This window comes from Orbicella franksi, chromosome 2 (genome assembly GCF_964199315.1).
Source record: "Orbicella franksi chromosome 2, jaOrbFran1.1, whole genome shotgun sequence".
NCBI lineage: Eukaryota > Metazoa > Cnidaria > Anthozoa > Scleractinia > Merulinidae > Orbicella > Orbicella franksi.
The window spans coordinates 39265464-39291336 of NC_138146.1; the positions used below are offsets into that span (position 1 = coordinate 39265464).

Consider the following 25873-nt stretch of genomic DNA (forward strand, 5'->3'; position numbering starts at 1 on the left):
TGGGACATGCGAGGGGCTCTGGGATCCACTCATGACGTAATTATCAGACAGTCCCTTCAAACACGGAAAGACCCAAGATGGAGGAAGTCCGCCGTGTTATTTTGCTCTTAGTTTTAATCTCTTTTATGAGCCAGGTGTGTATTGACAGCTGCAGGAACCTTAGCAGTTTTTTTCATGTTGGGTTTTTTTAACAAACATCTTAAATGTTGTGCTCTTTTGATTAGGGAAATGGGCAAGATGCAGGCGATTTGGGAGTTCTTCACGTCGAAGGAACTAAAGATTGGCAAGATTTTTGTATCGCTTACAATACAATATGGGCGTCAATTCCAACGGATCTTGATAAAACGGTAAAAACAACATGCATAAGAATTTGTTTAACAAAACACATTTCGTCTTGCGCTCAAACATGGCGAACACGCATGGATTTTTTGACGAGTGTTTGAGTTGCGAGGTAACGAAACAAATTTTATTTAAGGTTAAATCTTGTACTTCATCGATTCATGACTCCTTGGAGAAATATTTCGCTTGTTTGTTTGGTTTTCGTAGAGATACGTTCATTACGCTCCAGTAGGCTAAAAATAATTTGATTCTACCATTTTGAGTGAACCTCTCAAAGGCATAATGAATGCCACTACTGTGCATTTGAAAATAATCACTTTTTTATTAGAGTGGGGGTGGGGGGGGGGGGGGATGGGGGTAGGGAGAGGTTCAGATTCCGATGTCTACTGACAGTCAAGATTTCTGTATTGTGTGTGCAGATTTCACAAGAGTACTGGTGGCCATTTTGGAGAGTTCCGATGTCGTCAAATTACTACTACTCAGATTGAAATATTAAAGTCCAATCATTCCATAGTCAGATCGGGTCAACAAAATAGTCAGATCGTTCCACTTATAAAAAGTCATTCTTACTTGATGAAAATGTAAAGAAACATGCTACTTTATTACTGACTGATCTCTTCAGTTTAATATTGTGCAAATAGCATGGTTTTGTTTCATGGCAGAAACAGCATTATACTCTTGATCTATCATGTAAACAGTGCATGCATGGATCGTGGGCATGTGCACCCAATGCCGGCGACAACAACATCGTGCAACATGGCGGCCATACTCCGGCTATCACCAAGTCATGCAGTCTTGGTTTACAGCGTGTATCTTTGATATTGGACATCCATGTTATGATCAATAGTAGAGAATATCTAAATACACTATAATAAGGAATACATGAAGTACTTAGGCCTGTCTAAACAAGGTATCGGCTGACCAGTATCACATGACCATAACGTAGGCTCACATTTAGAGCTCATTTTTGTCTCTTGTTGGTTCTTTTAAAGTTGACTGCTGTCTAAGTACTGGTTTTTGATTGGATCGCAGGCTCATGTCAGGTTATTTTGTTGTAATCAGGACCAGGTTGTTCTGAAACTGGTTAACGCTAATCCAGGATTAAAAGTTAAGGTGGCTGAACACAGTTTTTGATACCTGTGTTTCATTAACCCTTTCCTCTAAAACCCTTGATCCTTTGGTCGCAAAAAAGACTGAAATAGATAATCAGTGGCTAGCATTTATCAATCTGTTATATGTTGCAATATTGTAATTGAAAGCTAATTATAATTATTATTTTGTTTCCTACCAGCCCAAGTATTCATTAGTTGAGGCCAAGCCCTCTGTTCTGTGCCAGCAACCTGAAAATCCCTCAGAGATACAAGGTGCTGCTGTGGCAATACAGAGGGGAAACTGCACATTACTTGTGAAGGGTCTTGCTGCAAAATTTGCGGGAGCAAAGGAGGTGATTATTGTCAGCAATGATACTTTGGTGAGTATTCAGTAAGTTCTGTATTTACTCAAGTAAGCGCCATGGTACTTATTAAATTTTTACACCTCAAATGCGGCACTTATTCGGGGGTGGTGCTTATTTCAGGACAGCGTTTACTCAAACGATGAACATGACAAAGTTTTTTCTTTTCATATAAAGGTACATTTTCAATCTGTGAGAAAATCTATTTGCACAAGTAATTGGGAAAAGGAAGAGAGAAGTTGGGCTTGTTGTTCCCGCAAAGTTCATGGCCTTCACAACAGAACTACATATTGCAAGAATTTTAAACAGGGAACTTAATGGGCTAGTGGCTTGCAAAACTGTAATCATTTTGAACTGAAGAACATTGTCTTGGTGAAAATAAATTTCCAATGCTGTGTTAGACTACGTTGCTTTTTAATGGAGTTTTAGTTACACTGAATTCCTCGAATATGCACCACATCCAGGCCGCAGCGATTATGCGGGGGTGGCACTTATTAACTGTTTTATCCCAATGCTGCACTTGAGGGTGGCGCTTAATTGGGGGCAGCACTTATTCGAGTAAATGCGGTATTCAGACAACTGGAGCATACAAGGGTCTGTCGGGTAGGACTTGTAAGTAAGTGACTATGGAGCATCTACAACAGCAAAAACATATGTTTGACCTTTGATTTACAAAGAAGCATTATAATATAGGAATACAAGACTGTACATTTAGCTGGTAAAATTCCAGTTACAATACCTAATAGAAGCCAATCTAGCTGGATGGCAGATCTGACAAATTGAAAGGAAAAAAGATCTGGTAATTAATTGAATATTATATATTGTTGATAAAGTGCATGGAGAATTTCAACTTACATTTAATAGTTATTTTATTAATAATGTTGACTTACTTGTATATACATTTATGGTCTTTATTATATGTGGGATTGTCCACCAAGGTTACTCAAACCAGGGAGAAAATTGTTATCCTCAAACCCAGGTTTAACCTTCCTACCTGTACTGTACATATCTAAACTCTACAGGTATTAGGTACCTAATGGAGAGAAAGACCAGAACTAGCAGTGTGACTTTGGTAAATTTCTACTGAAGGAAACTGTTATGTCCTTGATTCTGTAGTTTACTCCATTTGCAAATTCATCTGCTGAATATATGAAAGTAGATATTCCAATGGCTGTGATCAGTCAGGAGGACTGGGTAAAACTCAAGAATAAGGTTAGCAAATGGTATCAACCTAGAATGCTGTTATATCTTTGAATCTATTTTTAGTTTTACTTTTTATTAATTCAAGCTGATCGCTCATCACATGACATTTGGAGAGCTACATCATACAGGTTTAAGCTTTGTTACTTCATGATCATGTAATCAATAGAAATTTATTAGGATTAAATTTTTAAACGAGTTTGGAGATATGATAAAGGTGCTCTGTAGATTGCTTGAGCTGGGCAAAATTCTGACTCAACATAGAAGTGTGTATGGTAAAAATGTGACAAGTGGCAAGCACCAGCAAGGCTCACATTCAGTGGAAAATGTACTGATAGTTGATACTCAGATACATGTGTGATGTGGTTCAAAGACTGGGGAAAATGATCTGTTGGGATCAGCAAGCGAAAAATTGAAATTGAGACTCCGGTTATTATATAATCAAAATATAGAGTGTGCTTCTTATAGCAGTAGTGGGAGGTGCTGTGGCCTCATGGTTAGTGCACTCAATTCTGGAGCGAATGTTCCTGGTTTGAGCCCTGGCCAGGGACATTTACTCTCACAATGCTTCTCTCCACCCAGGTGTGTAAATGGGTACTGGCAAATTTAATGCTGGGGGTAACCCTGTAATGGACTGGCATCCCATCCAGGGGGGAAGAGAAATACTCCTAGTCACTTCATGCTACTGAAACAGGGATAAGCTCCAGTCTGATGAGCCACTTGGTTCGTATGCAGTGATATATAGTGATAAGCACAATTTACATGTAATATAATATTTAATTTTTATAATGATCCAAATTACATTGTAGAATAATTTGTTTATGAATGTTCATCAGAAAACATTATTTTGTACAGGATTTTGGTAGACATAGAAAAGTGCAGCTGTATGCTCCACCTACGGGAAGCATTGATGGAAATTTGGCCGTATTGTGGATTCTGGCAGTAGGAACAGTCACTGTTGGAGCCTACTGGTGTGGAATCACGACCAAGGAAAGGATGTGAGTGACATCCTATACACAGGACTCGAAAAAAGTGCTCTCCGGTCGTCCAGGACAAGTAGATTCTCCTCCTGGGCAAGTAATTTTTCACTCTCTTTTGCCTGTTAGGCAAGAGATCAGGCAAGTCATCTGCCAACTAAATGGTAATAATATTAAGAGCCAGAGCAAACTAAGACTTGCCCAGGGCAAGCAAAATTTTAGAAGCTACTTGTCCCAAGGGCAAGCTGGAATTCAAGTTTTTTTTTCGAGTCCTGTATACAGTGTAGAAGTATGGAGTGTCACATAGTGATATTAACAGGGCTTCTGATATTTTGCGGGGTTGCGGAGCTGCGAATTTCAAGTAAATCTGTGAAATCCCACGAAATTCACAAAAACACTCGAAATCCTGCGAAATTCGCTAGAAATGATGCCAAATACTTGTCGGCACAACATGTTTGAAAGTTATCTTGGTTGTTGGGGCTGCTTACATGTACTTGCTGTAAACTTGCTAAATTACCTTAAAACTTTGTCACTGCAATGAGTAAACAACATCCCAAAACTACCAGGCGTTCTTAGATTAATGCTGTGAAAAACTGGGCAGCAGCCACAATGTAAAAAGCTTTGTCGCTGGCACATTTCTAGAGCACATTGTTGTTAAAAGAGCAAAATAATGATGTTCTCTATTAAAAATAACCTCATGGTCAAACATAGGGCAAAACCTAAACAGAATAGAACTTTGAAGATGAGGCAAACAACATGCAATTGGATAAAGAAGATATTCAACAAAGCAACTTGAATAGTAAATATCTAAGCGTAACTCCTGTGTTTTTAATATCCTGATTCTCGTATTTGTTTTTATTGTGTTCCATAAGCTTGCTTCTGAAGTACGATTTTATATTGCAGTACGAAGCCTGAGCATAGTTAGTAGAGGAGACAGATACAATCTCCTCTACTAACTGTGGCCTGAGTAAATGCTCTAAGAGCATCTAGTTTCATTAAAAACTCTCCTCAAATCAGCACAAGACCAATTGCTTTCTAGCGAAATTTGCCCAAAAAACTCCTGGAAAATTGGCTGTTTTTTACCAATTGTTTTTCAGCAACAATGGCCTCGAAAATTCCCACAAAATTCCCACAAAATCGCCGTTTTTTCCTGCAAATTCGTCCCTGGAAATCCCGTGAAATTTGACTTTTTTCCCGCAACCTACCAGAAGTCCTGTATTAAGATGATAATGGTGTGGATAGTGGAGTGGAGGGGAATAGTGAGCTTGAATGTATTTCAAATACTTTTAAATACATTGCATATGTTAACCAAAAACAAATACAAATATTGAGAGAATCAGATACAAAACTTAAAGTTGGGAAATCTTGATAGTAAGCCCTGGTCTGGCTTCAGATGGGCTTACATGTATCTTCAGGAGAGCTTGTTATTGCTGGAGGCAGGGTAGGGTAGGGGGCCTTATTACCAGAAGGAATTTTTTCATTTAAAACTTATTTGCATGATGGGTTTATACAATGTATTTAGAACTGATGTTGTACATGGCAAAAAAATTACCTGACATAGCTCATTGTGAAACCATAAAGGAACATACTGATATGCTAGTAACACAAAACAAGTTGTGCATTCCGACCAAATAAACTACAAATTTAACAAATTCTACGAAAGGGCCTAGCTTGTTACGCTATCTATCTACAGGTCTGACATGACTGGTGAGCAAAAGCCAAACAGTTCCTCTGATCTTGGATTGGAACTGTGTACCTATCTGTATGTGAAAACGAGAAAAAAAAAATGGAAGTTACAAACATTTGTAAAATATAATGTGGTTGCAAGGTTTTTAGCTGTGAGTTGATGCTTTTCAGGATGAGATTGCTAAGAAAAAATCCCTCAGCAACTGGAGAGCAAAATGAAGCCAATGGGTCAAATGAAGATGATGGCTATGTTGAAGTGACTCCTTTGATGGTGGTAGTATTTGTTATTCTCATCTGTGGAACCCTGTTACTGCTCTACTATTTCTTTGATTACTTGGTGTATGTTGTGATAGTGCTCTTTTGCCTGGCTGCCTGTAATGGACTGTATGAGTGTCTACGCCCCATTGTCCTGTGGCTTCCTCTTGGTATGTGAGCATTGATTAATTAACATTACATTGAATCTGATATAGAGGATATTACATACCCGTGCATGGATACGAATTTTATCTTCGAGTGTTCAACTCGATATCTCATGAGTGAGCGCAGTGAATGAGTGAGATATTGAGTTGAACACAAGAAGATAAAATTTGTATCCATAACCAGGCATGTAATATTCTGTTTATTATATAAACACACTAATGACGACGTTTTTGACGATTTTCCGAAGATTTCCAACCAATTTCTGAAGATTTCTGAAGATTTTTCAAAATTGTTTCGAAGGCCAGATGAACGTATCCGAACATTTTCCAGACATTTCCGAACATTTTCTGAAGATTGCTGAAGATGACGGAAGAAGATCCGAAGATGTTTTGATCATACAGTGCATCAACAAATTTTAGTGTAGTTAAAGGGACAAAAGAAAAATGTTATCAAAAAGGAGTGATATCTTCACAGTGTGAAAGATAAAAATAGTATCTTCACTATGCATGATGAAGATATGATTTTTTAGTAAAAGGAAAAATCCTGGTATTTTACTGGTGTTTAATAAAATTAACACTTATTTATTAAACAGTTAGATAATGAGCTCGAGATTTTTATGAAATCAAGAATGAATTATTTAATAATCTGCTAAAAATTGTTTTTCATGTAGGGGAATTCTGTGTAACATTCCTTCAAATAAACATTTTCAAAAATTTCATATTCTAACCTAAACTTTATGTTATAATGTATATATACACATGTTATTACCATATTTTCATTTAACAGCAATTGCTGTGAAATTGAGTATTTTGTTACTCTTTAGGAGACTGTAAAGTCCCACCCAATCGAATTCCATTGCTGAAGGGACAACCCCAGATCAGAATCATTGTGTTGATTGCATTCTGCATGGCCGTTTCAATTTGGTGGGGTATTGAGAGGCATAAAAGGTACGCATCTGATAAATAACAGTATCTATGTTAAATACTGTATACATGTAGGTAGTAATCAGTACTGGCAGTGTTTGGATTGTCACCATGCCTAATTTGTAGTAAGCTGGTTTCTTTCAATTCTTGTATGTGTGGACACTATTGATTTTGAAAAGTAATTTATTTGTCTAGAATAATTATTCAGCAATTCCACATGTAGATTATTTGCTTTTTTCAGCTATGCCTGGGTCCTCCAAGACATCCTAGGAATTTCATTTTCCATTAGTTTGATCAGGAACATCAGATTACCGAACCTAAAGGTGTGCACCATGCTACTTGTTCTGCTTCTTATTTACGACATATTCTTTGTGTTCATCACACCCCTCTTCTCTGCTGGCAAGAGTATCATGGTGGAAGTTGCTACAGGTAAGGGCTTAAAATGTTCTGATAAATATTTCAGTCTTCAATTTGGTTTTTGGCTCACCATAGGTTATGTGTGAGAGGCCTCTTGCATGGTGGAGGGGGGCTTACAATAGTAGTTCTTATTGGTAATTTAAAATGGAAATTTTTGTCACTGAATCACTCCTAAGGATGTTAGCTAATTAAATGTGATGGCCGTCTACACAATTCATTTATTAATCTGTCAACATCTAAGCTCTGTGTTCAGATGCTGTTAAGTTTACATTTAAGTAACACTCTGGCTAAGAATGATAGCACCAAGGGCAATGGAATGAGCAGAATTTCTTTTTTAGCCACAGATAATTGGCTTAAGTCATTCAAATATGGCATTCTGATTGGTCTAAATCAGTTTTACCCGAGAATGCCACAAGTTTTGCTGATCATGGCCCTGAAAGCCCAGATCATCGAACCAATTGGTCAAAATCTAGTGTTGTGCAAATTCAGGGAAAATTTGTATGTGAGCTATGCAAGCTATTTATAAAACAAAGATTGTAACACATGGAGCTCATATGTCACAGCGTGGTAGCCATCTTGTGAACAGCAATTCATTGCGTTTTTTTATGAAAAACGGTAAAATGAAAACAGCCTAGATTAGTCATGAATTCAGAGAAATTCTAAAGATTGCAAATGAGGATCAATAATGGTGATCTTGGGGGTTATTCTTTGATGGATCTCTCATTGTGTTGTTGTTCCCATTGGGTACGCACATCGATTTGTCTGTTTGATATCATGTGCCTTGTGGCTTGTAACTGACTGGGCTGGAAATAACAGTCGGTCATCGGACATTGTCCGACCAAATTTTGAATATGTCTGGCCAATTTCACATTATGGTCGGACATGATGTCCGAACATTTCACCAACACCAAGTTATTGTCCATCCATAAAAGTTGGTTATATTCATTGTTAAAAGGCTCGAGGTTGCGACCAGTACGGTTGCCAATGCGGCTAAAATTTTATCTTTGGCGACCCAAAATTCTGGTTTAGTCAACAGCTGAAAATATGTCAGCGTTCACAGGCTACCATAATGGCGACTACATTTCCCTGTGTTGACGATCAATAACGGTTATTTTCTCAGTCATTATGACCTTCCAGAAATACATAGTGAAAGATCTTTGCTTCTTTAACATTCAACATAAGAAAAGAAAGCAATCTATCATTCTGCTTTGCTGTAAAGGATTCCTCACATCGGAGAACTTGCAAATGGCTGATCGCATTTGAAAAACCCTTAAAACCCTTAAATGATAAATAAATCAAATTTAAAGACAGTTTTGAACGATTTGTATTGAAAATCTTTACTGTATGCTAAAAAATTTTCTTATGCTAATTAATTATGCTAATCAATTATGCAAATTAATGTCCGGTCAGATTGATAAGATGTCCGACCAAAATGAAGATTTGAAAGGACACATGTCCTGTTAAAGAAGAAAAATTATTTCCAGCACTGAACTGAAGAGAAAGATTACCAATATCAAAGGATCCAGTACTACAAGTACTGCTAAAATTAAGCAAAGTAACAAGATTTATATTCGTTGCCAACTGAAACATGAAGTGAGATTTCTCTACTTTATAAACACATTCACGTCACATTCCTGCAAAATAATTATTTTGTTTTCGCTGTGCCAGGCATGAAATTTTGCAAGAAAGTAATAATTCCATAGAAAATGAATGGTGTTTTTCTCTCTGTCTGCTTCAATTAAAAAATCTTTTGCATGCAAAATTTGTATGGCATATAAACTTCGTATGAGTGTTTGCTTCGAATGGGTAATAAGAATTGCGTGAATAAAAAATATCACTCTCACTTAATTGCCGCGACTGTAATACAGGAAATGGCAGTCACTGAACACCAGTAGATACGGCATTGTTGTTTCAGTTAATTTGAACTTGAGACGTAAAAGAGATAAATACACTGTAGAATCCTTTGTCAGAAGACAGAAGCTAATTGCGGGAAGGCTTCAAGAAGGCGGTACTGTTTGTGAGCGCAGTTGTTATATTGCCAGCTCAAGATGTTTGCTCAAGATATTTTGAGCTCAGCTCAAACAATACCAGCATTTATTAACTGGCTTCAAGGTGAGCGGATTTCTTGTCAGATTCTTTTCAAGACTTTCCTGGAACTTATTAACTAAATAGTCTTTTTTGGGACACTGCAGCAGATGAAGATCTACTCTGAGATGTTGCTTGCTGTAAGCTTTTGCATACCAAACTAAGTTGCAGCTCTAGTTTTGCAAATGTTTTGGTTTTGTAGCCTATGTACAGCCACCTAGTTTTGTACCAGAACGCTTTTGGCCAAACAAGACAATAAAATGCTGTTGACAATTGATAAATAGGTCAAAATTATGACGAAAAGAAGAGAAAATAGAGCGTTAAGTCTGGTGGTTCACAAAAAGTTATTAGTTCCTCATTATCTTGATACGTCGCAGCCAAGTAGGTCATGTGATAACAAAGATATCCTGTTAATTTGAGCTAGGAATTGACCTCTAGGTACCCCAAATTTTTATAAAACCATTTGAATTTCACGCTAATAGCGATTTAGCCAATAAAGTAGCTCAGATTAGTTTAATCATCACGTTTCTGCTCATTAGCTACTAACAGCTCCTGTTGCTGCAGCCCTATTGTTTTTGCTATCCTTCTTAGCGGGAGCGTTACTTAATATCAATCTCACGCTTAAAATTCATGACAAGCTTGTTCTGTGTGTCATTTGTCCCTACCAAAAAGCAAGGATATATGAAACAAAAGTTAAAGGATATAATGCATGTTGTACTAGAATTAAATAAAATGCAGTGAAATGTGTACATTGTAAAATAATAATTACATGTATTTGTTACAAAAGAAATCCTTTGCTTTTCTGAAGGTGGTGGAAGTAAAGAACAGTTACCAATGGTTTTCAAGGTGCCTAGACTAAGCAGATCAGCACTGTCCGTGTGTCTGAGACCTTACTCATTGCTGGGTTTTGGAGACATTCTGGTACCTGGTGAGTAAGAATTACTCAGGTGCATGAAGCTGCTCTTAATGATTTCTAAAACCTAGAACTATGTCACATGGTGAGCTAAATTTTCAGGACTGAACTATAATATAATTATTGTAGTATTTTCTCAACCAACAAACAGTGTACATGTACATGTACCATTATACTTTGTCACGTGCACTGTGTCATGGTTGCCGGCCTGTATTTTTTGCTCCTGAGTATTTTATTACTATTTGCCTCTCTGGGCCATTTTCACCCGAATTTTCTATTCCTTCTGATGTCTAACAATGTCAGCTTTACAGAGGAACAGAGTTTGTACAGGGATGTGCAGTTTTTAGATTTTTATGAGCTGTTTCTGCTATGGCAAGTCAAGATATTTCAAAATGAACTTGGTTCGGGAATGAAACCTGTCATTTGGTGTTAAGTTTGCGAAGCATGGCATGATTTCTTTAGCTCTTCCATCAAGGTTATTTTGTGTTTGACTCAACAATCCATGCTGATATTTCTCCATATCTGGGCCCTTGTTTTCAAAATGCATCAAGAATATCTGACAACCACGAACATTGTGAACACTTCAAGGCTGCCCATGTGGATGATAACCATAATTATTCCAGAGCGCAACTCATCTCGCTGAAAATGTTTGCAACTGCTTATCTAGCCTCTCAGGTAATAACAAGTCTGAAACAGCAAGGACTTTTTCGCGCTCGCGGAGTGTGTAGTGGAAACCTAGTGTGACTGAAAAGACTGAAAAGGATGTGGTATATGAGTATTCCTGCTGTCACTCACTCTAGAATATTCAAATCTAACTGTTACACTAGACACGCATCAGTTAACAGCCCTTGCAATGCCAACAACTTGTCTACAGTGAAGTTATTTAAGCCTGGCCCTGCTCCCCCTAGTATCATCCTCAGTTGCATGGTCATCAATGCTTGTTCTCTAGTTACACTGGATGCACTGGCAGCACTAAATACTGAATTATGTATTAACAAGATTGACCTTACTTTGCTTTGTCTCTGAAACCTGGCTTAATAACAAAGTTGCATCAAATTTGATATGTCCTGATGGGTATGTTATTGTAAGGCAAGACCATTTTGACTTATATTCTGACTTACAAACAGTCCCAAGAAAGCTTGGTTAATAAGAGATTTCTTCTAGATTAACGACTGAAAATGTCCAGAAAAATCCCACAATCACAGACTTGAAAGACACTTGACCCTAAGTTTTTGAAAATAATAAATAAATGCAACCTTTGAGCAGAAAAGCAGTTTTAAGTTTTAATTTTTAGCACAAAAGGCCTGGTAGTGAGCTTCTGTAAATGTTTTATTGTTGTTGTTGTGTGTGTGTTTAGTTTTATGTCATGACTGCATAATATCTGTTCATGATAGATATTAGTCAGAGTAACTAAGACTGTGGCTTGTCTGTTTGCAGCCCTCTATATTGGTTTTTGTCACTCATTTGATGTCATGACAAACACACCACGTAGGATATATTTTATTGCAACATCTATTGGTAAGTTGCAATAACTGTTGCTGCAAGTGACCTTGGTGTACTCTTAGAGTTTGTATGGAGTTCTGTGAGACTTTGCACGGGTTTCTTTCTAACTTCTTTTTAAATTTTATTTAACATTCTCAAACTCATAAGTAATTCATTAAGTTTACACAAAGAAAATGACCGTAGCGGTGTTTGGATATCTGATCTTAATTAACATAGAATTTTACAATTTTAATTCTCTGTTTTCTCCTTAGTTGTAGTTTCGATTGAGAAGATATATCAAACACTCAAGACACTGTTTGACCACATTTCCAAACACCTCGAAGTTTGTTAAAAATACTCTGCTGCACGTCTTTTTTTCCAACTCTCTTCTCGGTGGTTGGAAATGTGGTCAAACATGGTCTTTCATGTTTGATAGATTACTTACAATTCAATAAATTGCTTTCTAAACATTACTAATGATATTTTGCAATGAATTTTACAATACAGTACTCACTAACACTCAGTTACTTACATTAAATGTTTACTTGCAGTATTTATGGTCAATGTTAGAAATGTTCTTGACAATGACTAGTTATTTGTATTCTATCAAGCTAACTTTTGAAAATCAAGTTCAGGTTTAATTTATTAGGTTTAGATTGACCTTTACAGGTTTAATATATGCTTAGAAATCTTGTTGCTGGTACATTTAAAATGTGAGGGACAGTTTTCATTAATTTTTAAAGTTCTTTTTAATATGCTTTGATCAGCTGCAAGTTATTTCAATATCTGCATGCATAGAACTGCTGTGTATAATAGATAAAAAGAAACTTACTGAAAAAAATAGTATTTCATTTAATGTTTTCGGTTTTGTGTGTAATTGTTTCCAACTGGTCAATGTTTGTTGAAAGTTCAACCTTTCTGTTAATACACAATCAATGGTATTTGATTGTTTCCAGCTTATGGTGTGGGTTTGTTCATAACATTTGTGATGCTGTTCATTATGGAACAAGGCCAACCAGCCTTACTTTATTTGGTACCATGTACTCTGATTACTGGTTTGCTGATTGGCTGGCGACGAGGGGAACTAAAAAAACTCTGGACTGGACAAATGGTATATCTTCCTGCTTTTGTTTAATCTGGCCTGTATCTTCTACATCATCTTCTTTCTCTTCATGTTAGTATTCAAGACTTTACTTTCTAACATATCTTAATCTTAAACATTATCTGTTTCAACTTAACGCTTTTTTCATTTTAACAACAACAACAAGCTTTATTTCCCCTTGGACGAACAAAATTACTTTTTACAAGGTTGTATATTAAATTATAGAGTTAGGGGTGTGCCTACCTGAAATATTAGTAGCTAATCAAAAAATAGCTTCTTTCCTGCCAATTGCAAGTACAAGGGTAATTAAGTAACCATCACTTTTAATTAATAATAAATTTCAATGTTTCCAGTGCTAGCCTTGGATTGAAAACATAAAATCAAAATGTTATGATCGCACAATTTAGTAAGTTAATGTTGCACTGGTGTACTGTACATGTAACATTTTAAGATACACCTTCTGAAACCTTTCTCCAGTTTGGTCTCATGAAGATCTCTGATCACTTTGTACTTTGCTAATAAAACTACCTTGAAATATAAGACTGAGTAAAGATCTTTACATTTCCATCATGGCTCTGATAAGATCTTCTTTTAATGTATCTGATTAATGTATAAAACTTTCCATTGCTAAGTATTATAACTGTAATTGTAAATTATACAAATAAATGTGTCCAATTAAAGTAGGTATGAACAGGTAGCTGTTTTTGACTGGTTGGCAGTCTAAAGCACATAATCCAGTCTCAGTAACATGAGCCTTTTTAAAGTGTTTACTATTATTTTAAAGTGCAGCAGATTGTCTGTGATAAATTTAGAATTAACTTTAAGTTAGTTCTTCCATAATTGAAAGGAAAGTCTCTGTTTTTTCATTGTCGTAATGCCCTCTTTTTCCATTATTTGTCTAATGTAGTTAATATGTAATAATCATTTATCTTATTATATAATAATTTTTTTTTTCAGGTTCCAGATGATGCTGATCAAGATGATAATTATGAGAGTGAAGATGAAATTTTAAATCGTGAAAGTTTAACAAGAAAGCTTCTAGAAAATGAAAAGTAATGAACAGTACTGAAATAAGTTCACTGTCAGAAACTTATACATTGTACATGTTATAAAATATCAATTTATAATGCATGTTAATACATTTAAGTTATATTAGTATAATGGTACTGGTATTTTGTTAGAAATGATACATATTTGGTATTTTTTGGATGCTATTGTGGTATATTTTGCTATTACTAATAACTAAATTCATGACAAAAAAAACATGAAAAATTGTGTTGAAAAAGTAGGACTGATTATGAATGCTTTACTTGTCTCCTCAATGACTTCAATTTGCTTGATGGAACATAAGCAGGAGCACATTACTTAATTTTCCATTTCATTGCTGTCAATGAAGTTGTTTTGATATTTTAAGGCATTGATATATCCTGCTGTTGTTTCATGTTGTTTGTTTTGACTGTTTGTCATGATTAAAGTGTCATCATTTTACCAGAGGTTAACATCTGTGGTAGGTATTGACTATAGGCAGTGCCTTAACGCTGAGGGTTTTTTCTCCTTTATGTTCTACTGTACTGTTGCCTTGTGCCTCATGGACAGTTTTTTAATGGTTTTTGACATTGTAATTTTATTGTCTAGAAGGGCTGTTTGATGTGACCAATCAGTCAGGTCTGGGACTAGCATTGACATTGCGATTGCATGATTTTCCTCCAGAGTGTGTTTTGATTTTAATTTCCCCTTCCCCTCTTGTTTCCCTGTCAAGATAAGTTCATTGGTAAAGTTAACCAACATCTTTCAGTTGTCAACTGGCAACAGTGAACTGCAGTACACTGCCATTTGAACAGTTTGCACAATTAAAAAATTGCGTTACTTCAAGGTATATTGTATTTGGCTTATAATTGGTCAGAATTTTAATGTTATTTATTACATGTTCATTTGACTGCAGTAGTGATTAACTTTACTGAAAGTTTTTTTTTTTTTTTTTTATTTACCAATGACATACGTTACTTACATTAAAGTTACTTACAGAAGAATAAAATATCTTCAATTAACTTACAATCAAAAATGAATATATAATTAGCTTACGATAACAACTCTACAATATACAATGATGAGGAACACACTTATATATTAACTAACAGTACCGAGATTATTTACTAATAGATTATTCACATGAAATATACAAACGCGATTACATTGCTCACAAAAATTAATACTAACAATACTACAAAGCTTGAAAATTAAGAGATACAACAGAAGGGAGAATATTTTAATTAGCTTTGTGCTTTTAACAATGCAAAAAGAAGAAAGAAAAAGAGAAAAAAAAAAAACAGTTACAGTTGTCATGCTGTTCAAAAAGTTCAAATAATAATAACGCCATCTACGTGATTAACAAAAAAAATGAAATAATACATAAATTAATTTGGGATTAGTACCCACTTTTTTTTAAAATAATCTTTCTTTTTGATCTTACTTTCCGTTTCGTATTTGATGGCAATTTTAGTACGAAATCCTTGAATTGTGGGTTGAATTTGGCATCTTCTGCAGTCCCATATAAGTAGTTTACCAATGATTATAAAATAGTTCAGTAAGTTGAGTAAAGGGCATGGTTTGGATAATATTCCAAATAAAACATCTTGGAGGGAAAGATGAACCTGCTGATTTGAGATTTGGTGCCAGTAACCTTGAAACTCACTCCAGAATCGTTTAACAAAGGAGCAATGATAAAGTAGGTGGTATAAAGTTTCCGGTTCTGCCTTGCAAAATGAACATAGATCGTCTGTTTTAAAGCCTATTTTGTGTAATTTTGAATTAGTGTACAGAATAGAGTTGAGCACTTTGAATTGAAATCCTTTCACATAAGACTCAAGAACAACAGAGTGTGGCAGACTGAAGATTTGTCTCAGCTGATCGATAGAAAAGTTAAAATCGTTCTGCAGTTTGTTTATGATATTAGGCAATTGTGCTATTTTGCGAACAAGAAGTGAGTAATAGTCTTTTGATTTCTTTTTTCTGACGTCGAAGATGTTGTCGTCAATAAAGAAGGATGGAGGAGCTAAAGATGGACAGGAAATGATATTCTTTAAAAAGGACGGTATAGAATGGCGAAGGCCAGCCCATTGCAAATAACTAATATTGGCTATCTTGTCAGACCAGTGGCTGAGTGCGTCATTTATAGTTAAATCAAAATGTAGGTCTTGGATACGAATCACTCCCGCCTCAAAATACTTTTTGTAGAAGACTGGTCTTTTTTCGATACGAATTTCCTTATTATTCCAAATAATATTTTGCCAATCTCGTTGAGAGGCAAAGGAATCACGAAACTCCGACCACCATGAGAGCATTTCACTGTAGAACTGAGAGAAGATGTTGTAATCCTTTATATCATAGTTACAATTTAAAAAGAAAAACCCTCCCATGGGATCCAGCAAGTGTTTTAGATATGATTTCCATGTTCCGTTGTTGTCATCAAATATACGTTTTATCCATGCCAGCCTTAAAGACTTAATCATGCAATTTATATCAATCATTTTTAAACCACCTTCCTCGTATTTATTTATAGCCGAAACTCGAGTGACCTTATCCGTCCCATTCCATAAAAATTTGAATAACAGTTGATTCAATTCTTTCACTAATTCTTTAGGTGTAGGCAGTACCGAGCAGACATAAACAAACTTTGGAATAAGAAATGATTTGATGATTGTAACCTTGCCGTACACAGATAATCCTCTAGAGGACCAGATGTTGATAAGTTTTTTAATACTATCCAAACGTTCAATGAAATTCTTTTCTTTTAATAGTTTTGGGTCGTACGTGAAGCACACCCCTAGTGCTTTAATTGGCTCGTTAGGCCATTTAATGCCAAACGGTTGTGCTTTGTTTCCTTTTGATGAACCAATCCACATACCCTCGGTTTTTGTGTTATTGATCTTGAGGCCTGAGATATTCTTAAAAAGGTCTAATACTTGAAATAGTACTTTGGCCGAGCTAGTGTTGGCGAGCATTGCTGTTGTGTCATCAGCGTATTGTAATAGTTTTGTCTCTTCCTTGCCAATAGAGATACCCTTTATAGCTGGATTTTGACGAATGGCAATTGCTAACGTTTCTACAGCTACAATGAAAAGATAAGGAGAAAGTGGATCTCCCTGTCTAACGCCTCGTTCAAGTTTAAAAGGTTTTGAAATCATGCCGTTGTTAATTATGCAGCTTTGTATGTTTTTGTAGAACAGTTTTACCCAGCGGAGAAAGTCGGAACCAAAATTAAAAGCTTCAAGGCATTTAAAAAGGAAATCCCATTCAATACTATCGAATGCCTTTTGAAAATCAATGAAAATCATTAAACCAGGGATGTTTTCTTTAACAGTCGAATCCATAATATCATAGATGGAGCGAATGGTTTCGCCGATAAAACGATCTTTAATATACCCTGTTTGATTATGATGAATGATATAAGGTAAGACATTTTTAATTCTCGAGGCTATTACCTTAGACATAATTTTCGCGTCCACGTTAACAAGAGAAATTGGGCGCCAATTTTCAATGAGAGAACGATCTTTACCTCTTTTTTCTATAAGTGTGATAAACGCTTGTGTTGTGTCCGGAAAGGTACCAAGACAACAGACATTAACGCAACATGCTTTAATACGGTCGATTCCTACAGCTAGCACAATTCCTTCCCCCGCTATCGGTCAGCGGTCAGTTAGGACTTCATGTTACTACATCTTCCTTTTTCTTTTAACTTAACTGAATGTCAATAAACACATCACCGTTTTCCAGTGTCCTAAATGAATACTAATCTTAGCATTGTTCAATAAGTCTTTCCGGTCTTCTAAGAGCTCCTCTAGGTCTAAGGCGGGTCAGCAATGGTTCAGGCTGTAAGGGCTCATTTACTGCTGGTTGGTCCTCAGGGACAGGCAGTTCTCCGTAGTCTTCTTGGCTGGCTCCAAGAGCTGAGGAGACGTCTGGGCTCCTCTCTCTTGTTGGTGCTGATTCGCGACTCTCATAGCCCTCATTCTGGGGTGAGACTGGAGGTCTTCCCTCAAGAACTCTTCGTGTCATCCTTCGGTTCCTTCTGACTTGGCCATTTGAGGTCTGTATGACTACAGACCGTGGAGATTCGTGTTGCTTAATTACTGTCCCTTCTGCTTTCAGGTCAGGAATCCAAACGCGGTCACCAGGTGACAGCTCCTCTCCCTCTACTACTCTGTGTCTCTGGTCATAACTGAATTTCAGTTTTGCTCGGTACTCCCTCTCTTTTCTTCTAATGTGATCATAGTCAGGGGTCTCTGGCTTCAGCTCATCCGGGTGACAGGGGACTCTACTACGTAGTTTCCGACCCATGCTTAATTGTGCTGGAGAGTAACCATGATGCAATGGAGTATCTCTGTAATTCAGGAGAGCCAAGTATTCGTCACTACTCTTATTTAAGACCATCTTCATAGTTTGGACCGCCCTTTCCACTTCACCGTTGGACTGGGGATATCTTGGAGATGAGGTAATGTGCTGAAACTGCCACTCAGTGGAAAAGTTGGCGAACTCGCGTGAATCAAACTGGGGGCCGTTGTCGGTAAATAAGATGTCCGGAATCCCCTGTCGACTGAAGATCCTTTTAAGCTGCAGGATAGTCTGGGAAGAGTTCACATCCTTGGACACTAGGCATATCTCTACATCTCTTGAAAAATAATCTACAGCCAGGAGGTAATGCTTATCCTTGTGCTGAAAGAAGTCTACGCCGACTCTGCTCCATGGTCGATCTGGAAATTCAGTACCTTTCATCGGCTCAATGCGTTCTCTGCGATATTTCTCACATGTGGCACAGTTTTGCACAACCTTTGTAATGTCTTGGGAGATTCCAGGCCACCACACCGAGGAGGCCGCATTCGCACGTGTTTTGGTAATCCCTTGATGACCATCATGTAGACGCCTCAATACATCCGCTCTTAACCTTGGAGGTATAATGATTCGTCGTCCTCTCAGGAGTAGCCCGCTGTGGAGGGAGATGTTGCCGCGTTCACTCCAGTATTTAGCTACTGGCCCATGGACTCTTCGTTTCTCTTCAGGCCACCCATTCTGTACATACTGCATCACAGTTTTGAGTGTGTCATCGTTCTTCAGCTCAGAACGTATCTCATCTAACCGCTGGTCAGAGGCAGGTAAAGTCACTAGTACAGCATTCACATAGCCCTCAACTTCATCATGTAGGTCGTTCCATGACTTAGAATCCTGGCCTTTACTTTCTTGTGGGGATCGAGACAATGAATCAGCTGTGTACAGGAGTTTACCAGGAACATGCGCGATGGCAAAGTCAAACCTCATGAGTCTCATCCTGAAGCGTTGTATGCGCACTGGAAGCTCGTCTATCAACTTAGTGGAAAACAACGGAATCAATGGCTTGTGATCTGTTTCTACTTTAAATCTCATTCCGATCAAGAATTCTGCCCAGTGTTCAAGTGCCCATGTGATAGCCAAAGCCTCTTTGTCGATTTGGGCATAACGACGTTCTGTCTCGGTCATTGATCTGCTTGCATAGGCCACTGGCCTCATCTCGCCGGATGGCTGCTTCTGCATAAGGACTGCACCAAGTCCAAAACTGCTGGCATCAGATGAGACCATGGTCTCCTTTTCCGGATCATACAGTGCAAGAACTTGCTCGGATGCCATGTCTGCTTTCAGCTGTTGAAAGGCTTCTTGTTGGGCTGGGCCCCATACCCAAGCACTCTCCTTCTTGAGTAAGTCTCTTAAGGGTTTCGTCTTCTCAGCCAGGTTTGGGCAGAACTTCATTAGGTGGTTGACCAGTCCTAAAAAACGTCTCAGGCTTGCAATGTCCTGGGGTTCTACCATGTCAGTGATAGCTTTAACCTTTGAGGGATCTTTCCTGATTCCTTCACTGTCAATGATTTGGCCCAAGTATTGCAACCTGGTTTGAGAGAATAAACACTTCTCAAGGTTGAGCGTCAGTTTCCTCTCCACCAGCCTGTCCAGGACTTCCTTAAGTCGCTGATCATGTTCCGCTTGGTTTCTCCCGATGACTAGAATATCGTCCATGCGGCACTTGACCCCCTCTATTCCAGAGAGCTCTTTATCCATCCTCTTCTGGAAATATTCGGGCGCCGATGATATGCCAAAAGGAAGACGCTTGAACATGTAACGGCCAAAGGGCGTAATAAAGGTAGTTAGCTTGGCACTTTCTGGGTTTAAGACTATCTGGTGGAACCCTGAGTTAGCATCGAGTTTGGAGAATACCGATCCTTCTGTGAGGCTTCCCAGTGTCTCTTCAACTGTTGGCATTTGATAGACTTCTCGGCGGACTGCTTGGTTAAGCCTTGTAAGGTCAACACATATCCTTACTCTTCCGTCGGCCTTTGGCACTACCACAATCGGCGAACACCATTCTGTCGGCTCGTCTATTGGTTCAATAACGTCCAGTTGCTCCATACGTTTGATCTCCTCCTGCACTTTCTTCATAAGTGGCAGTGGTATTCGCCTGGGAGTGGTCAGACAAAAGGGTGTGGCCCCTTCCTTCAGATGAATTGTATGCTCACCCTCCAGTTTGCCAAGGCCTTGGAAGAGCGTCGGGTACTGCTTGACAATGTCCTCCTTTGTCCCTGATCGGAGTGGATGGTTATCAGGCATCTGATTGACAGCTTTGACACTGTACGTCCCAGGAATTTCATGGATAAGGCCAAGACTTCGGATGGCAGGTACCCCAAGAAGCAGCTTGGATGCCCCTCTAACCACGTACACTCGTTCTTTAATGACTGTTTCAGCTAGGGAGAGGTTCATGACTGCACATCCAAGGGTCACCAGAGGAACATCCCCTGCTCCGACAAGTTCTCTGTCAGATTTTGAAAGCGTCCCATATGACGACTTGTAGATGGCCTCAGGCATCACAGACACTTGTGCTCCTGTGTCAATGCACCATGTCAGCATGTCTTGGTCTTGGATCTTGAGCTTGACATGCCATCCGGGGTCGGACCTCCCAGTTTGAGGGTTTGCAACTGGTTCTGCCATGGAAGTATTGGAACAAGTGGGTGCGGTAACCCCTCCCACGAATGTGGGGCTAAAGGCATCCTCAGTTTCGAGAACTTGGTTGACTGTTTTTACAGGTACACTCTTGCATATGACAGGGAAATGTCCCATTTTATTGCACTTGCTGCATCGTGTATCCGCAGCTGGGCAGTTCCTCCTTCCAGGAGGATGTCGGCGGTTGCAATAACCACAGTTCCGGCCACTCGTTTGGAAGGGCTTCCTCTTAGAGTCTTGCTGGGTCCTTTGCTCTGTATCTTGATCAGGGATACGGTCTGGCCTGTTCCCTCGCGGTGTGACACTCTCAATCTCTGAGGTTTTTGATTCTTGTAACTCACGTTTTGTTGCTTCCTTCAAAGACAGGATTTTCACTGCCTTTTCGAGTGAAAGGGCTGCTCCTTCGTCATAGAGTTTAAGCTTGTAGGTGTCTTCCTTGCAGGAAAAGGTGAGTTTGTCTCTAACTGCTTGCTCATAGAAATCGGCTGGAAACTTGCACTCGGCGGCTCTTTCTTTGACAGTCACGACCCACGAATCAAGGGTCTGTGTCGGCTCTCGTTTAAGGTGAACCCAAAATTTCTCTCGCAGCATGAGTTGAGGGTCTCGTTTTTGAAAGTATTCATCAAACTTTGCCATAACGGTCGCGTAGTTGTCGGGATTTTCGGCTGGAAGTTTTTCTTCTCCTCCGGCGGGGTCGTCACGCTCGGGTAAGAAGATGAAATTTGAGTAAATTTCCAAACACGGCTCGCCGATGTGGTTTAATAGCAGCCCCACTTTCATTTCATCAGGTTTCTTTGCAGCTCCAATTGCCTTGAGGTAAATTTCGAATTTTTGTTTCCATTTCCCCCACGAATGAGCGGGATTTCCCGTCGAAATTTCCAGCGGTACCGGCGGTCTGGCAAATGACACACTTTCCGCCATCTTGTTTGAAACCACGTGTAGAATTCGCGTGCAGTTTGACGGGTCAATTCTTCTATTCAATCCGTTCCTCCAACTGGTTTGATCTCAGCAGCTGTAGGCTAGTAGGACGATCTCGCTTCTGACACCATGTTGTGTCCGGAAAGGTACCAAGACAACAGACATTAACGCAACATGCTTTAATACGGTCGATTCCTACAGCTAGCACAATTCCTTCCCCCGCTATCGGTCAGCGGTCAGTTAGGACTTCATGTTACTACAGCTTGCTTTTGAGATTGGGACATCTCTCCTTTTTCGAAACAATCATTAACACATCTAATAAAGCAATCGCTGATTAAAGGCCAAAATTTTTTGTAGAACTCGATCGGAATTCCATCGTTCCCTGGAGTTTTGTTGTCTTGAAAAGTATCGAGAAGACGTAAACATTCCTCCGAAGAGATTTTACCTTCACATGATTTTTTTTGCTCTTCAGTTAATGTAGGAATATTTAAATCATTTAAAAAGGAATCAATTTTAAGTTCAATGTCCGGAAGAATATTATAAGTCTTGTACAAATCACAGTAGAATTGTTCTACTTCCTTTAGTATACAGAATGGATCCGTTTTGATTGCCCCGTTTATATGCAGTTTTCGTATGTGTTTCTTAACGTGATTTCTTTTTTCTAAGTTTAAGAAGTATTTTGTACTCTTCTCGCCTTGTTCGTGCCATCTGGCGCGTGCACGCACAATAATTCCTTTTGTTTTCTCTTCGTAAAATGATTCTAATTGTTTCTGAGCTGCATCCAACAGGGTTGCATTGTTGTCGCTAGGGTTGGTTTCAGCAGCTTCTTTCGCTACATTAAGTTTATTTTGGAGTTTAGTTTCTGTTTCATTTCTTTGCTTTGATCTTCTTTTGGAGTGACGGATAGCGTGAGCTCTTATGTTATATTTGATCCAATCCCACACACATCGATCATCAGAAAGTTCTTCCCGTCCTTCCGTAATCCACATTGGGATCATTTCAGTAATACTGTTGACATATTCTTCATCATCTAACAAAGAGCAATTCATCTTCCAGTAATTTGGTCCTCTACACTCGTTATATGGTTCTCCGCAAAATTCTAGATAGATCGCGTCGTGATCGGTTCTTATAGCTGGAATTATATCCGTCAGTTGTACAGAATCATTTAAGTTGTTCGAGATTAGCCAATAATCCAGGCGACAAAAAATTCGAGATTTTTTACTCCATGTGAAACTTTTAACGTTTGGGTTTTTAATTCTCCAAATATCTACTAAATCAAGTTGGCTTTGCAAGCAAACGATGCGAGATGTGACAGATTTTCGTTGAATAAGAGTACCACCTTTCTTGTCAATAGTAGGATTAAGTGGACAATTAAAATCGCCTCCGATTACGATGTTGTTTTCGGAATCCAGATCCTCGTTTTGCAGCGTTATAACTAATTTGTTTAAGAAAGTTACAATTTCTTTATCTTCATTTGGTGCGTATGTTTACTAGAACATATAACTTACCATTGATTTCAGTTTTCAAAATAATGTAACGTCCCAAAGGATCTAGAATTTTTTTATGTATGGTGCAGTCAACACCTTTCTTAATTAGAATTGCAACGCCGCGAGAATTAGAGCTGCCATGGCAAGTTATAAGCTCCGCACCCCATTCATTTCTCCACTGATTTTCCGCTTCTTTCGTGGAGTGAGTTTCTTGCAAAAATGAAATGTTTGCGCGTTTCCGGCACCAATTAAAAATAGCCCTCCTTTTTTTAAAATTGCTTATTCCCTTTACATTAAGCGATAATAGTTTTAGCACCTCGGTCATCTTTTGAGATCACAATTGTCGCTAATGTGACTGAAGAAGAAAGATTGAAACAAAGGAAAAAGTGATGATGAAGTATTTGAAATGACAACTGTAAATGCAAATCCAAAGTCGAAAATAAACAAGTATAACTTAGTTAACAAAAATAAATATGGTACAAAGCAAGTTACTTCGCGAATGCAAGGTGATCTAAAGACTAAATAGAACGGTTTCCACTGAACAGAAATGAGTACAATTAATAATACATAGTACAATACGAAAAATATAAGTTGAACTACATAAAGTAAAAACACAAATACATCAATTGTCCATCCGACGTGCATTTGAGAGCTACAGCTCTCCATCTGCTTGGGTATTACTGCTCATAATTACACCATAATATGGAAGATTTTCTGTTTCCTTTCCTCTGTAAACTTGACCATTTATTATCAGTTTGTCGACCTTAAAGAAGGCTTGTTGTTTGTCTCGCTTAGCTTTCTTCAGAACTGGGTATAATTTTGCATGGATATCATCTATTTCTTTAGGATAATCATGTGCAAGTCCAATTCCGGTGTCTTTCAAGTTTTTGACTGAAGACCAAACAAATTGTTTGTCCTGGTAGAAACTGAATTTTGCAATAACAGGTCGTGGCTTATCAGGATTGTTTTGGTTGCGTCGAGTTGGCAAACGATGGACCCGCTCGAACCGAATATCATCAACATCCTCTTTTCGGATATTCATTTTTTCTTCAAACATAGATTTAACTAACTCCTCAGTATCACTGGGCGTCTCACCTCTTATCTCCGGCAAGTTGAATATCTTTATATTCTCTCTGCGGGTGTAAGCCTCCAGCTTAATGTTCCTGCATCTAAGCTGTTGGATGTCCGCTTTCAGCTTTCTGAGTTCATTATCGTTGTCGGCTGCCAGGGAACACGTGTTGACCATGCTAACCTTGAGTTCGGTTAACTCTTCTTGATTGGAAGCCACCGTAATTCTTAAATTCTTATTTTCCTCTTCCACCTGTGTTAAGCGTGTTTTTAGGGCATCTAATTCAGGCAGCACGGCTAAAAGTTGGTCAATTTTGGCCTCCATTCTCTGCATGTTTGCCGAAGCTTCACAGCAATGGCCGCACTCCGCGAGGGTTTCTTCGTCAGTTTGAGAGCCATTTTCGCGTTGTCTTTTGCGCAATGGCCTTCTTTCGCTTGAAACATCATTTCCTTGGTCTTCGTTCATAATAACTGCAGACGGAGAACTGAAAACCTTTCAAAATCACATATTTTTTTTCGAAATTACACAGAGCTCAAAAATGTACGTCCTTCGCCGTGCACTGCCGCTACTGAAAGTTTTATTTTTGTGAAAGATCTACCGTATATATAAAGAATATTACATGGCATGCAGAGATAAAAAAAATATTGGAGCACTCAGCTCATGAGTTATAATTTGGGACCCAAAATGAGGCTTTACCTCAACCAGCTGTAAAAGCAATGTTAAAAGAATGTCCAGTAATCTTCTAAAAGGCAGGGGAAGTGAAACATTTGTGCAGGTACAGCGAGCTGCACATGGGAAGAAAGACAATTGTCCATCATGTCACATCGTCATACTTAAATTGCATTTTACCTTTTACAAAGCTTTCATTTTCTAGCAGGGCACAACAATTAGTAGAATGATATAATTGTGACACATGGAATTACACAGTGAACAGATAACCACTGTCTGTAACACGAGATTAGCTGTGTACATTTACAACAGTATTTCACTCTGGTGACAGAGTACTGTGTATTTGTCTGTATCAATATTAAGTAGGCTTATGTAACATAATATGAGCATTTCATCAGGAAAAACAAAACTGTCTATAATAAGTGGGTGTCTATAAAGTTGCATTCTAATCAAATTTCAGAGGCAGTGGCTGTATACAAGGTAAAAAGGTAAACTCTGCATACGAGCCAAGTGGCCCATCATGCTGGAGCTAGCTTATCACAGTTTCTGTAGCATGAACTGACTAGGAGTACTTGTACACCCCCTGGATGGGATGCTGGTCCACTGCAGGGTTATCCCCAGCGTTAAGTTTGCCGGTATCCATTTTTACACCTGGGTGGAGAGAGACACTGAGAATTAAGAGTTTTGCCCAAGAACACAACACAATGTCCCCAG

General features: G+C 38.3%; 1 protein-coding gene across 2 annotated transcripts; it reads left to right on the forward strand.

The window, feature by feature from the left end:
* Positions 1 to 39: 39 nt before the first annotated feature.
* Positions 40 to 25698, forward strand: LOC145479839 (signal peptide peptidase-like 2B). Of its 2 annotated transcripts, XM_081458299.1 has the most exons (13): positions 40 to 134; positions 225 to 347; positions 1631 to 1810; positions 2909 to 3004; positions 3848 to 3990; positions 5827 to 6080; positions 6899 to 7022; positions 7240 to 7427; positions 10309 to 10428; positions 11851 to 11931; positions 12852 to 13006; positions 13955 to 14049; positions 25620 to 25698. In XM_081458299.1, exons 1-13 carry the CDS (start codon positions 78 to 80, stop codon positions 25690 to 25692), a joined length of 1689 nt encoding a protein of 562 aa, XP_081314425.1. In that variant the 5' UTR covers positions 40 to 77; the 3' UTR covers positions 25693 to 25698. The 2 variants fall into 2 exon arrangements, with proteins under 2 accessions (XP_081314425.1, XP_081314426.1); XM_081458300.1 differs by lacking the exon at positions 25620 to 25698 and having other exon boundaries at positions 13955 to 14490.
* The last annotated feature ends 175 nt before the right edge of the window (positions 25699 to 25873 follow it).

Bases quoted from the DNA above. Each gene is read 5' to 3' on its own strand.
- LOC145479839 (XM_081458299.1), top strand. From the start codon at position 78: ATGGAGGAAGTCCGCCGTGTTATTTTGCTCTTAGTTTTAATCTCTTTT. The intron at 7,023-7,239 runs GTACGCATCTGA...TGCTTTTTTCAG, and splicing joins GGTATTGAGAGGCATAAAAG to CTATGCCTGGGTCCTCCAAG. The intron at 7,428-10,308 runs GTAAGGGCTTAA...GCTTTTCTGAAG, and splicing joins CATGGTGGAAGTTGCTACAG to GTGGTGGAAGTAAAGAACAG.